Below are 14,428 nucleotides of genomic sequence, written 5' to 3' on the forward strand. Positions count from 1 at the left end.
TTTGAATGATTAAAAAGTTCTGGAAATGGATAGTGGTGCTGCTTGCATAACCTTGTGAATGTACTTAATACCCGTGAAGAGTTAAAATAGCTTAAATGATAAATTTTATATTACATATATTTTACCACAATAAAAAAATGCCTCCCCCCCCAAAGCAAATTATAAAAAGGGGGAAATATTTTTAATGGTTTTAAAAAATATTTATTTTATATCAAAAGACTTCAGATAAGAAAAAACACTATGGCAATTTGGCAGTATGCATTAAAAGCTTTAAAAGTACACGTACCTTTATATCTAGAAATTTTAACACTAGGTATTCATATTAATGTAATAATAAAAGATAACAATATGTTTATGAACAAAAAACATCATTTGGAAAGATTGTACCAGTGTCTCCTTTCACCATCAGTCTATTCGTGTTTCTTCCACCTTGTTACTTAATTTTATTATCTACTTGTAGTATCTAAGTGCGTTTTTTCCAATTCTATTCACATTCCCGGAAGTCTGGTTGAAACCAAGAAGTTGTTGCAAGCCATATTATTGTTAAAAATATGATAGGAGAAATGTGGGTAACACTTAAAGTTAGGTGATTTATTAGTATGTTAGGGCTCAGGACTTCCACTGTTGGATAGTTCGGTGTACAGCAGACATCCGAGGAGAAAATCATGGCTAAACTTTACATATGTTGTAATGCTCAAAATATATTGGCTCGCATATGAATTCATTTTTAATTTTTTCTTCTTTATAGGAATGACTGGATTCGAGTTGGCCTCTGCTATCCACCAAACACAAATTTTCAGATTGCCTTTAGCTTTTTACAGCGGCATAATGGTTCGTTATCCAAAATGGAAGAGTATGAGCCTGTGAATTCACTGGAAGAGTTGCAGAGGAAGCAGTCTGAGAGGAAATTCTATTTTGACTCTGGCACAGGGTAATTCAGTGCAACCAATGAATGAGAATTATTGCTATTTTTCTTTAATGATGAAATTACTAGTTCTTGAGCCTAACAAAGAACAGACTATGATGTGACGGCCCTTTAGAAAAGCAGCTGATGTGGGTAATTCTCTGCTCATCACTATTAGAGGCTTAGAGGAGAACTAGAATGACTCATAATTATGGTTGGCAGTAGGAATTGAGTGAGGATGTTTCCCGTATGCCTATTAAGGCAATTTAGAGAGAGAAATTATCCTTGTCAATAAAGAACCAGTAGGCCCAATTGAAAATTAAAACTGATTTTTTTCCCCCATAATAACACATAGGATGATTGTTTACATATGATATAGTTCATATTTCAAGGAAAGCTTATTTTTCTTTTTAATGCTATCTCTCAAGTTGACCTTGAGTTTTTAAAAATCACTGTATAACCGTGACATATTTGATTTCAACTTTCTCTAGGCTGCATCTTTCTACTTTTTAATTCTAATCCTGTTCAGCTGGGGTCCTGTTGGCTTTGTCTGCTCTTATCCAGTTACAGTCTCTCAGCCTTTGTATTATGGTAGGCTTGATCTCCTGTATTCTTCCATCAAGTAGCATGCTTCTTCAGTGGCCATTCCTTAAACTGATATGCCTACCATATGCAAGTTTCTAGGTACCATAAGACACTAATGTAAATAAGATATGTTTTTCTTGTGAATTCACAGTCCATTGAAGGATATGAGCTTGGAAAGCAGGTAATGAGAGAGTGAAAGGTTTAAATGCTTAAAGTTCTGTAGTGAGATATGCAGTATTCCTTTTGAGGTAACTGAGAATATCAGCTTAGGGTAACCAGTAACATCCCAAGAGGGTGACACTGGGGTGAACTCTTGAGGAATGAGTAGGAGAAGATGGAAATAGAGATGGGTAAGGTGTCCCAAGAATAGTGTGGATAAGTTGCATGGAGGCATGGAAGAACGTGGCATGGCATGTTTGGGGAAAGACAAATGTTCAGAATGGGGAGACGGTGGCAAGTTTGATTAGAGAAATAAGATTGGAGTTCAATCAAGTGCCTTGTTAGCTTTTGAATAAGATGCAACTTATTTGCCCTCCAGCGGCTAGTATAATTAATCACCCTAAATCTTTTCTTGTCATGGTTGTCTTTGATTTTCAATTTCTAATTAGACTTAAACAACTACTTGGATTTTTACTTTATAGATCAGCAGTCTCTAAACTTTTTTGCCCTGGGGGCCATTACTCCTATGATAATTTAATGCCTGACGATCTGAGGTGTAGCTGAGGCGGTGATGCTAGTGCTGGGGAGCAGCTGCAAATACAGATGAAGCTTCGCTCACTCTCCTGCCACTCACCTGCTGTGCAGCCTGGCCCGGTTCCTAACAGGCTACAGGTCCGTGGCCCAGAGTTTGGGGACCCCTGCTATAGATGACAAAATTCCACATTTCCAGTTGATTTTTCACAAAAATAAATGAAACACCCAAATTTGTAAGGATGGTCTAGTGATCACAAATTAATGATTAAATGTGTAAAAAGATGGGAAATGTTTCATCATCTGGGTATTTCTAGAATCCTTGGCCTTTGAGGCTCTAGTTCTTTTTAATTCTATTAACTTTGATGATTTTAATTCTATATCAAAAGGCCCATGACTAATCAGGTTCATGATATTCCTTATGTATATATTGTTAAAATTATTGGGCACTGGGACAGTGGCTGATTTTTACCTCACAATTGCTACTTTGTATTGTTCATTGACCTCATATTAAAATGTGAATTCTTGATCTTCAATAATCAACCACATTTGATCAAGTCCTTTAGAATCTTGACTTCCTTGGGTTTAGAAGGACTAGGTCTGCTGACAGACGTTGGACTGCTGCCTGGAAGTTACTTTTTCATTCATCTTGGCAGTAGGAGAATAATTCAGAATCAGTGAGACTGTTCATTTCATTTGATTTTGGCCAAAGTATAGACAGAAGGACCCCAGGCTCATCTGCTCTTAGTAAACATCACAGGAATTGATTTGAGACCATATTTTGGTCTTAGCCAAACAAATCACAGTTGCTGTTTTTATTATTTTTTGCATGTTAAACCAAAATGATTTATAAGCCAAAAAAAAAAAAGAGAATAAAACACATTAATTTACTGAATTCTAAACTGAACACAAGTATAAAGTTTTCCAAGAAATATTTGAGCCAAGCCAAATTCTCTCCTCTCAAATCACCTACTGAACTAATTCAAACCAGAAATCAACTTTGTTATCTTCTAGAATGACTGAATCAGATTATCAAAATATTTTCTAGAGGAGTATTGCATTTGTCCTAAGACCCTAAGGAGGATAGAAGGGAAACAGCTTTATTAGCTTTGTAATTTATTTTCCTTTTAAGGAAAAGTTACTTTATTCGAGCAATATCCCTTTTAGCCATGAGTTGTTTGAGGAATTTTTGTAAGTTTTTGAGAGTCAAACACCCAATAGATTGGTTTCTGTTTTGTGCAGGTTGCTGTTTTTGTATCTCAAAGCCCAAGGCCACAGGGATGGCCACAGTTACTGTTCATCTCAGGGATGCGAACGAGTCAAAATCCAGGCAATGACAGACTCAAAAGACATCAGTAACTGCATGGCCAAAGCATATCCCCAGTATTACAGAAAGCCATCAACCCTCAAGCGTATGCCAGCCATGCTCACAGGACTCTGTCAAGGCTGTGGAACCCGTCAGGTAAATGGGAAAGAAAAAGTAGGCTGTGATCTGAGAAAAAATCAAAAGGTTTCTTTGCAATAGATGCATTTTTCTTTGAAACATCTGTGTTGCCAATTTATAAATATTGCAAAGTTTCTCCTGAATTTTTGCCCATTCTAGAATGTGATGCTTATAAGAAGCAGACTAGTCCAAAGTGAAATAAAAATACCTTCTCCCTGCGATACATTAGTTTACCCTGAATGACTGGATTAATTGATTGTCATCTTTTCTTTCTCAAGATGTGATTCTGTTGCAATATTGCTACTGGATTTACATGTCAGTGCTGTAGAAAAATACTTTGTTTTATTGGCAGTGTGAAATTTCTCTTCTGAAAATGCAACTCATATGGAAATTGTTTCTTTTTTTTTTTTTTAAGGCGGAAAGCCACTCTTAATTTTAAAGCATGTGCTATTACATTTACCTGTAATTAAAAGTACAAACTGACTTTGGCTAGAAGTGAAATGCTTCTCCTGACATATTCTTATATTAGATGGTCTCCTTCTGGATCTTGAAAAAACATGGCAAGGAAAGTAAATCCAAAATATGGGCTAAAATTAGGCCTGGATTTCCGAAGGAAGTTAGATCAATTCTAAGTGAAAAAGAAGTGTAGAGTTAATTTATACTGCCCTGATTAATAGTTAATCTTTCCACAGACAAATATGGGTTAAGGGAAACTTCTCAAAATGTGATCTCCAGACCAGCAGCAACAGCATCATCTAGGAATTAATGAGAAATTGGAGTTCTTGGCCCCACCCTAGTCCTGCAGAATCGAATACTGGGGGTAGGCCCAGCAGTCTGTGCTTTAACAAGCCTGCAGGTGACTCTGATAAACGTCTACATTTGAGTTTCACTGGGCTAGAGGATTTTTTTTGAAGAGTTGCCACAGAAATTCATACTGCCTATTAATATGGAGGAAACATCTAAATCTTATTATTCTAAGTGATTTTGGAAAACAAAAATTCTTCCGCTGTATAAATTCTTTGTTTCTAATTTTTCTCATTTGTTTCTGCCCATTGGTGGCAGTAGAACAGGGAGAAGAAGATGGATTTATATTTCTTATTATGATCTATCTATGATAAGCATCATCATGCAACTCACTGTCACAGTTTCGGTCTCATATTCCTGTGCTACCTCTATTCTCCAATTCAACTAAAACAAAAGACAAACAAAAAAACATTCACATGAAGTTTGTATGTGTCCTTACCTGTTCAATGTAGTTTTGGCAGTTAAAAGTAACATTTAAAAATAATCTTTGTAGGGAACTAAATTCTCCAGCATAATTCTCAAGCTGAATTTAAGAAAGTCCTTTATTACTGGAAAGATTTTATATGATTTATAATAAAAATTAGAATAAATATTATACTTTATAAAAATAATTTAATCTCACTGGACGTATTGTAGGCCTATCTTGTTAAATGGGTCCATGCATTAGAGTTTAGCATTCCTTATTCTTTGCACTTGAAGCATTGATTTGAATTTATTTTTTAAAAATGTATTGAATAATACTTTGTGTAGTTGCAAAGAATTTGAAGCATCTGGGACCATGACTTTTATACTTAGAAATTTGTGGAGAAATTTGGTTTTGAATATCAAAAACCAACACATACATTTTAGTAGTAAAATTCACATGAATTTTTCACTCCAAACCTGAGACTTAAAAGGAAAGTCCAGCTTTGGAATGCTTAGGATCATGATTTACTTGCTCTTGCAATGAAATTGTTGACATCCATTTTTAAGGACATACACTTGAAGTGCTACATTGTTTGAGAGTGGAGAGTGCTTGTGAATGAGAAGAGAGCCTTTAGGGAGGATGTAGGAGAGGGGATTAGGAGACTGGGAGTGATTTGGAGGAGTAGAAGGAAACAGAGAAGGGCATTTTGGGGAGAGAACGGCATCTGTAAAGGTAGAATGTTAAGGAAGGAGGTAAAGCACTTGTGGGAGCTGACCTGTCTGTTGAATGTTATGGGACAAAGGGGCCTATATATCAGGCATGGCTTGATTTAGGGGACATTTGATAGGTCAGGTAGAGGAATTTAGACTTGGCGAACACAAGCCTACTAAAAAAGTTTTAAAAGGGTACTCCTTGTCCTCTATATTTCTTTTCTCAGTCTTGGAGTGACTGAATACTGACTCAATAACTGGTCTATAAAACCTTTAAAAAGAGTTGTGACTGTTTTTGCATAAAATATTTACAAAGACCTAAATATAAACCATTTAGTCTTTTGTAGAATTGATTTTAACAAGATTGCAATTATTTGAAAGTGGAATTGTTCTAGAAAAGGAGAAATGAGAAACACACTTCTTGTGTTAATCCTATATCAAAAATGGAATTCCAGGTCATGAAAAATGTGCAAAATATTCAGGAAAAAAAAACCTACTGGGTTTGATATAATTGAGTTTATTTTGAGGCACTCTTTTGGAGGAAGATGCAGTTGACATAAATATGTCACTTCTTCCCTTTTTAGGTGGTGTTTACTAGTGATCCTCATAAAAGCTACCTCCCCGTGCAATTCCAGTCACCCAGTAAAGCAGAGACTAAGCGTGGAGACCTGTCTGTCATCTCTGTAAGTACCATCTGGCATGTGTACTGCCTCAGCTGCTCACTTTTACATTTCATCCTGGTGACGTGAATCATCTCTGGCAACAGTCACTTGTTTGTAATCACATTTTGGTTATTGGTAGCAAGCAATAGAGGTATAAATACCTCCTAAACATTTGCATTTTTAAATAAATTAGGTAATATACTAAAACATTTTTTTCCTCAGTAGACTGTTTATTGATTACTTTCAGATAAATGTTAAAATTTATTCACATTATTTTTACTTTATTAATAGTGTTACAGATAACCCAGATTTTTATTTCAATAAGAGAAAAGGCATCTTTGGTTAAAAAAATAATTGCCACACGTAGTCAAAATATAGTAAACTATGCTTAACTTTGGTTTTTGAAACTTAGAAGAGCTGCCAAGTTGATTGTTTAAAAATTTAAGGTTTAAAATTTTTCCCTGGCCTTTTATTTGGGAGTTGCCTGGCTCCCACTTTTCTGGATGAAGAAAAAGATACAAAGTGCTAGTTTAGGTGGGTTAATAGAAATATAGGCCTGAGCCTCAGTGTCAATCCTAGAATTTAGGCTAAGAGCCAAACTAGCCAGTGGTAACCAGCTCTTGGCATGTGGCCTGTCCAAAATCAGGTTGACCTGAGTATCACCATATAAAGAATTCTTTGGGTAACAGGTATCTAGCCACTCAACTATTTCCAGCCAGGGCCTGGGCCCAGTCTCACATAGTCTGTTTAGGAGCACAGGGTTTTGTTTTGTTTTGTTTTGAAAGTGGTGGGCAGCACAATCACAAATCCACATAAACATGGAAAAAATGAAATCTTACCCATTCTTTCTTTCCCATTTTTTTTTTTTGTCACAAAATTCACCATCTCATCTATTTTTAAGTGTACAGTTCAGTGCTATGCGGTACATTCACGTTGTACAGCCATCATCACCTTCCATCTCCAAGACGTAAATCTGACTTTTTAGCAACTCTGCATTAAGAATATCCTCACTTAAGGATGGGGTTGTGAAATGGGGAGTTATTAATCAACAGGCATGAAGTTCAATTGAGTAAGATGCATAAGCTCTCGATATCCGCTGTACAACATGGTCTCTGTAGTCACTAGTAATGTATTATTGTGCACTCAAAGTTTGTTAAGAGGATAGGTCTCATGTTAAAAAAAAAAAACAAAAAACAAACAAACAAAAAAAACCTTAAGAATAAATAGACTATCCCTACTTAAATGTAACTCAAAGATTTCTCAAGTATATATTTATACCTATTGCCCTATGTTAGCAATCGTTCATTTTGTAGTATGTTTATGAGGTAATTTCATTGACATGAGATTTGTTAACTGAACATCTTCATGCAGTCAGCTGCATAAAGAAGCTGACCCCAGCCTGCTAGCTTGGTATCTGGTGGCAGTCACTTGTATAAGAGAAGCAAGTGTTGGCTGCTCACTGCTAAAACCCATGCACTAGATAAAAAAAAAAAATTGTAATTGAAATATAATTGACATGTAATATTGCATTGTTTCATGTATACAACATAATGATTCTACATAGTGATACACCTTATGATGTGATCACCATGGTGTATCTAATAACTATCTGTCACTGTACAATGTTATTACGATATTATTGACTATATTTCCTGTGCTGTGTGCTCACTAGATAATTAAGGAAGATATTATTTTGTCTAAAACATCTCGAGCAGGCTGTGCACCAGAGTTAGAAGACATTGTTTAACCCTATTGCTGTACCAGTGCCTGGGATCCTAGAAATGTCATAGAATACAGTGTTTTGTCATATTTACTTCCAACACTTTTCACATGCATTACTTGAAGAGTCTTTGTTAGGACATGGCATTATTTTATTTATTTTTTAAGGGAAGTTTTGTGTTCCCTTTAAGCCATAGGATTTTGAGGGAGGGGTACTTTTCAAGAGGACAGTTTGAGTGTGTTGAGGATCATTTTATATTTTTTCTCAAATGCATCTCAATATTAAGTATTTGGATTTTTAATAATAAGAGAATTACTTCCAATCTTTCCAAATATAAAATGGCACTGTACTCCAAGCATTTCCAGAATCATCCTCTGGATTAGAGCAATTTAAACACAGCTAAAAGGCCATTTTGATTCCTGGGAGATTAGTAGTGATTAGAAATAAAATTTAAATATAATTTCCTCTAGCAAGGGCAAGTGTAGTGGTGACAGTATTTCTCTTTTGTTAGCTTTTAGTGTAGTTTATAATTTTACACATTTTAACCAGAAACAGTGCCTATGGCTTACATTAGTGTTGAATCATTTGTCAGTCTAATAAGTTTTTTTTCTTTCTTTTTGGCTGAGGAATTAATGATATTTGGATATGTCTGGCATTCTTTTTTCTTGAAAAGGTTTCAAACCATTAATTTAAAGAGGCCGACTGGGAATTATATGGTAGAGTAATATACTTGTACCTTAATATAGTAGTAATACGTTGTGGCTTACATCCTAGTAAAATTACCACTTTTCCATTTTGATTTTAAAGAACAGCTATACATGGAACAAAGGAGATGAAGCAATCTGGCTCCTCTGATGTTCCAAACCTAAATTCTAATGTGTATTTAAATTATATTTTTTCTCAAGCATTGTGACAATAAGTGTGCTGAGCTGCAATATGGAGAAGAGGCCGCCACCTGATTGCTAAGTTACAAAGCTTTAACCGTGATGGGAGAGTGTGTGTGTAAGAATGAAGGTGCAGAGAGTCACCCTGCTCAGCCAAGTGCAGGCTGCCATGCCATGCTCAGAGCATCTTAGCCAGTCAGTAAAGTGCACTTGAAGCAAAGTCTGTAAGAGCACAGCACAGTTTCAAATACTGGCAGAAAAAGTAAACGGGTATACAATTTGAATCCTGGGTATAATGTGATTCGTGGGCTTAGAAGGCAGAGGAGAGGTGCTAGAAAGGTTCATTATCCTGGAGATAGTGAAACGGTGACAGCTCAAGACATTTTTGTGTTCTCAGGTCAATGGCACTGACTTTACCTTCCGAAGTGCAGGTGTCCTTCTCCTTGTTGTGGATGCCTGCAGTGTTCCCTTCCAGTTGACCAAAAACAGGTTTTTTCCCCTCGCTGAAGTCAGTCTCATGGATGAGTATTTAAGAACAGGCATCCCGCCAAGGTAGGTGAAACTCGCTCTGCAGAGGAGCAAGCCATGTTAAAAGTTACACCTGGTTCACTCTAAGCTTGGTTTGTTTACCGGCCCTTGTACTCCGTGGACATTTAGGACTCTTGAACGGTTTTCATTTCTTCCCCATCTCAGATTGATGCCTGCGTGCTCTAAGCTGCATATCAGTGTAAACCTCTGCTTGCCAACAGTGAGAACTTGGAAGCTAGAAGAGTTTGCAAATGGTGGGAAGGCTCTAAGAAGGAGAAAAGCTCCATTTTGGAACATTACTATCCTACTTTTTAGTATTAAGTTGCTCTACATTGTACTCAACTCTCTCAGAAAGCTCATTACCATTTTAAAGCAATTTTATAGACATTTTTACCTTTGTAGCCATCGGTCCCACTGATTGATTGACCCTCAGGCAGTTTTGTGCTATGACTATGGTATATGAAGTCATCACCTGGGTCACTTGGAAGTGACTAAGAAGGAGTAAATTGATTTTTAAGTGAATGAGTGTGTGGTCTCTCTTTTAAGAGCCCTAGACTAATTAGTTTTTCTTTGTTAGTCTCTGAAGAAAGGTGCACAGGAGAGAAATCTCTTTTTTTTATGTTGGTCAGACCCTGCCTGGGGGCAAGGAGATGAATTCAGACTCTTTTCTGCTCCTTTGGCTTCGGACATCGTTGAATGAGGTCGCTAAGGGAAGGACATACACTTCCCAGGGGTTAAAGACCCATCTACCTTTTGAACCATAATCAGTCGATCTGATCACTTATGTTCTTTACACATTATAGACCCAGATCTCAATAAGTCCCATAAAGTCATTGGATTATTTGAATGTCATATTCAGTATATACGAATAGTTCTATCTTCTGGTTTAAGACACTTGTAGGGAATTCTTTTCCAAGGCCTCAGTCTTTTTTAAGGATTTTAGGATTTTTCCTAATGTTGAAAAGATATGCTCTTACTCCACCTAAAACAGTCCAGGGCATAAAGCTCACCACAAATATTTCTTGCAGATACCCTATAGATTTATAAGTAAAAACCAACTCATTAAAAAGTCACTAGTTTGTTTCTAGGAAGAGGCTGCAAAAAAGGCTTTTGAGATACTTGTAGTGCTGTTTCTTGGTCTGGGTGCTGGTTACACAACTACGTTTAATTTGCAAAAATCTAATGTGGTGTACACTTAGGAATACTATTCTGTTTATATGTTGTATTTAACGAAGTGTTAGGAAGTTAAGGGGCAGCTGACGACTTCTAGGGACACTGGGCACGTGTGAGGATGTTGGGGGTGAGGGAGACCTGTAAGTGATCTCATGGGATGAGCCTGTGTTGTCGTGACCCATTGAGGAAGGTCAGGCCTACAGGGCTGCTATGGTCAGACCTCCGGTCTGAATCTGAATTGAGTCATCAGTGCTTTAGAAAGAATTCAACAAAAATTCACACACACCAATCTAAAACTTAAGAATTTTAATAAGAAATGTCAAGACCTGTATTAAGAAAATAAAATGAAAGGATATATAGAAGAGTTGAATAAAAGGAGAGACTCTTCCTATTTCTGGATGGAAAAATTAATGTTGGAAAGATGTCACTTCACCTAAATTAAAACAAATTTAATACATTTCCATCAGTGTCCCAATAGGTTACTTTTCTGTTGTACTTCACAGATGACACTGAAGTTCATCCGGAAGAATAAATGTGGGAGACTAATAAAATACAATTTTTAAGTAATCACAATAATACAAGGGACCTATTTTGTCAGATAGTAAAATAAACCATGAAGCCATACTTATTAAGCCAGCATAGTACTGGCAGAGGAGAGAGAATCCACAAACAGATCTGAGTATATATATTGATATGCTGCATAATAAAGATGAAAATTTAAACCAAACCACGGGGAAACAGATTTTATTTTCTATTTAGAGTTGATGTTTATTTATTTATTTCATAAATAGAAACATAGAACATCTGAAAACATACAAAACCAACCTCCCCTGTTATAATACTTCATTCCATGAAAGAGCTGTGTCCCAAAGCCAACTACTAGGTCAGCTGTCCTAAATGACATTTGTTTTCCCTACTTATGGAGACCCCCTTGTAATAGCAACATAAGTTCGAAGTGGGGAAGGGAAATGAGAACTTGTAACAGCAAGGATTAGACGACACTTGGGTTCTTTTGGTTTTGTTTGAGTTCTGTGCTTATTTAGTATTTCTATAGTGTATTCAGTTCAGAAAGGAAACCAATAAATACATGCTAAATGATTGAAATTTGCTATGATTTTCTAATTTTTACATACAGATCTGTCGTTTTGTTGAGCACAAGAGGAGAAATAAAGCATTTGAATATTTCAGATTCATTAGTACCTCTGGGATTAGCCAAACCAGCTCATCTTTATAACAAAGGTTTGTATTTGTATTCTTCTTAGAAGTTCTTACGAGGCCAGCAACACATGCATTTTTATGGCAGAATGTAGCTACCAGACCATTTTTATGAGCTTGTTTTTCTAGAGTAGGTCTCATGAAGATAAATTCTAAATAAGGAGACAGTGTTAGAGGAAGTGTGTTGGGATGTGGTTTGTTATTTGAAGAACGAGGTGGGTGGTTAAGAGTTCATTTGCTAACGTAAGGAAGTGTAGTTTTTTGTTTTGTTTTGTTTTGTTTTGTTTTATAGCTGTCTTTGTTTTGCTTACCTCCGACATTACCTTGCCTAGAACTGGTAGATGTCCAAATTGAACTTTCTGGGTTTTTTTTTTTTTTCAGGGAGTACCATATTTTTGGGATTCAGCGGAAACTCTAAACCATCATGGACTAAGCTATTGACCAGTCCTGCTGGACAGGGCCTTGGGCTGCTGGAACAGTTTATACCTTTGCAGCTGGAGGAATATGCTTGTCACAGAGCTGGCACTGTCCGTAGAAGAGACCTGGAGCTGTTAAAGCAAACTTCAAAAGCACATTAGAGACTAACTGTAACTTAAGTGCTGGGGGGAAAAAATGTGAACTAACTTATTTAATTTATGGCATTTTTAAATGACACTGTTAACCCAACGGAACCATTTTCCTGTTTGATACAGAAAGAGAGAAAAGAGTTTAAAGCGATAGCTTGAATACCAGCTCATGCACCTTCTAGTTGTACAAATGTTAAAGAATTTATTTGTATTTGTTAGGCTGGTATATTTAGAGGGCAGTTCTCTTATTCCTCACTTTCCACCTCAGTGTTTTGTAGTGACCATAAACAGTGCTTCACCTTTTATATTATAGGATGTCGTGCAGTGGGGTCAGGTGGGGGCTTCTGAGAGTCAGCCTGAGTCCTTGAGAGGACCAGCTCTCAGAGCATCTTGGATACTTGAAGTTTAATACTCATTTGTGTCGTTGACTTGAGGTTAGCAGTACCTTGGGTGGCTGGCATGTTCATTGATGCCTTGAGCCCTAGTTCTGGGCAGCCTTTGAGAGTTTTTTAATGCTACCGAATGATAGAGTTTAAAGTGGCAACTCAGGCCCAGCTCATGCCCTTTCTTTTGCCTGGACATGTGCTATTTTTATTCATTTGTATATTGATTCCTTTTAAGGGTTCAGCTTTCCAACAGGAAGTACATTGGGACAAAAGGGCTTTAGGGATTAGACATCCCTTTAATCTGTAACCATTGGGCAAAAATTTGACCTGCACCAAGGTCTGAGGTTGTTGGGACCATTTTTGCAGCTTTAATCCTTAACCTGTTTTGACTGTATCTGTATATTGGTGTTTAACATGCAGAGCTGAGCTGAATATTTACTTTTTTTTTTTTTTTTTAAAAAAAAGCAGGCCGTTTTCCTGAACTGTAAACTCAAGTCATTTCAACTTGCACAAAGGAAGTCTGTTCTTAGAGTTGCTCCTGCACCTGAGTTTTTTGTTGTTTTTGCGTATAGATTTTTTTAAAAAACTTTTCTGCTCAACATCCTGCCAAGAAAATTGCAGAAAGCTTAATGATACCCCCAAATATTGTAATTCAGGGGGAGAAAAAAGGGAGTCTTTTAAGGGCCAGATCATAGAAGGAACATTCAGAAATGAACATCTTTATAGCCTTAGAGGAGTCGTTCTTAATTAAATTGTTAGAGACAATTAAAAAATGGTGCCGTGACACCCTATTCCCTTTCACTGGGTGCATGCATCTCCTGCCAATGAGGACTGCAAGTGGCGGAAGGAGATTGGCTCCTGGCCCAGGTTATCACCATGGAAAGAATAAAGAAGCATCAAAATGCCTTTCTTTACCTTTTTGTAAACCCACAATTCATGAAGTGTAGTGGAGGGATGGCCGCAGCGAGATAGTAGGAAGTGCATTCAGGCTGACTCTGGCAATGAATACAAATTCACTTTCCTCTACCAGGAGCTACAGCTGATGGCCTGTCTCTTGTGTCCAGGAGAAACTGCAGAGCAGCTCTGTGACTTCTGTTCCTTTACAAAATATGCTACCTCAAAGTACTACCGATAAACTTTTCTAACTGTACGTGCTCTTCCTAAGGGCACACATCTTAATCAAAGTTTAGGGTTTTTTGTTGATGATGATGTTTGTTATTTTTTGTATATTGATGAATGAGATCTTACCTATTAAATATATTATTGGATCATGGTTCCTGAAGGTGATTAAAGTCTGTATGTGTGTTTATGACTTAAATATTTTTTTTTATGTGTGTTTATTAGAGTTTGGCTCTTTAAAGATTTGGAGAGGATGTGTAATCATTTCAAAGCACTCAGTTTTTCTGATTTATATGCTAATTATCAGGGCCTAAGTTAAATAAAAATATGTGTGCCTGTGTTTTTATAAATGTGTGTGACTATGTATCTAGCAAACAGTCAATCATTCTATCATTTTTAATTTCCATACTCCAACTGTAAAGAAGTTATTGGCAGAAATGAGGAAGGGAAACGGTCCAAGAAGTGGATTTTTTAAGACTAAGCTTCAAAATGGTAGGGACCCTATTCTCAGAGGTTCTCAACCTTGGCTGCACATTGGGATCACTTGGGTGCTTTAAAAAATAGGGAGGCCTTGGCCCCATCCTCATCCCCTGCATTTGAGTTTAATTGTTGTGGGGTGCAGCCTGGGCACT

General features: G+C 36.8%; 1 protein-coding gene across 2 annotated transcripts in view; it reads left to right on the forward strand.

The window, feature by feature from the left end:
• The window catches only part of TMEM2 (transmembrane protein 2), a 69,371-nt gene extending 55,225 nt beyond the window's left edge, over positions 1-14,146 (forward strand). For both annotated transcript variants that reach the window (XM_023537348.1, XM_011371267.2), the window contains exons 19-24: positions 749-931; positions 3,422-3,641; positions 6,128-6,226; positions 9,207-9,361; positions 11,646-11,749; positions 12,107-14,146. In XM_023537348.1, coding sequence (XP_023393116.1) covers positions 749-931; positions 3,422-3,641; positions 6,128-6,226; positions 9,207-9,361; positions 11,646-11,749; positions 12,107-12,303 — 958 coding nt within the window. In that variant the 3' untranslated portion in view covers positions 12,304-14,146. The remainder of the gene's footprint in view (positions 1-748; positions 932-3,421; positions 3,642-6,127; positions 6,227-9,206; positions 9,362-11,645; positions 11,750-12,106) is intronic.
• Positions 14,147-14,428: the final 282 nt, after the last annotated feature.

The sequence above is a fragment of the Pteropus vampyrus genome, unplaced genomic scaffold, assembly GCF_000151845.1.
Source record: "Pteropus vampyrus isolate Shadow unplaced genomic scaffold, Pvam_2.0 Scaffold186, whole genome shotgun sequence".
Classification (NCBI taxonomy): domain Eukaryota; kingdom Metazoa; phylum Chordata; class Mammalia; order Chiroptera; family Pteropodidae; genus Pteropus; species Pteropus vampyrus.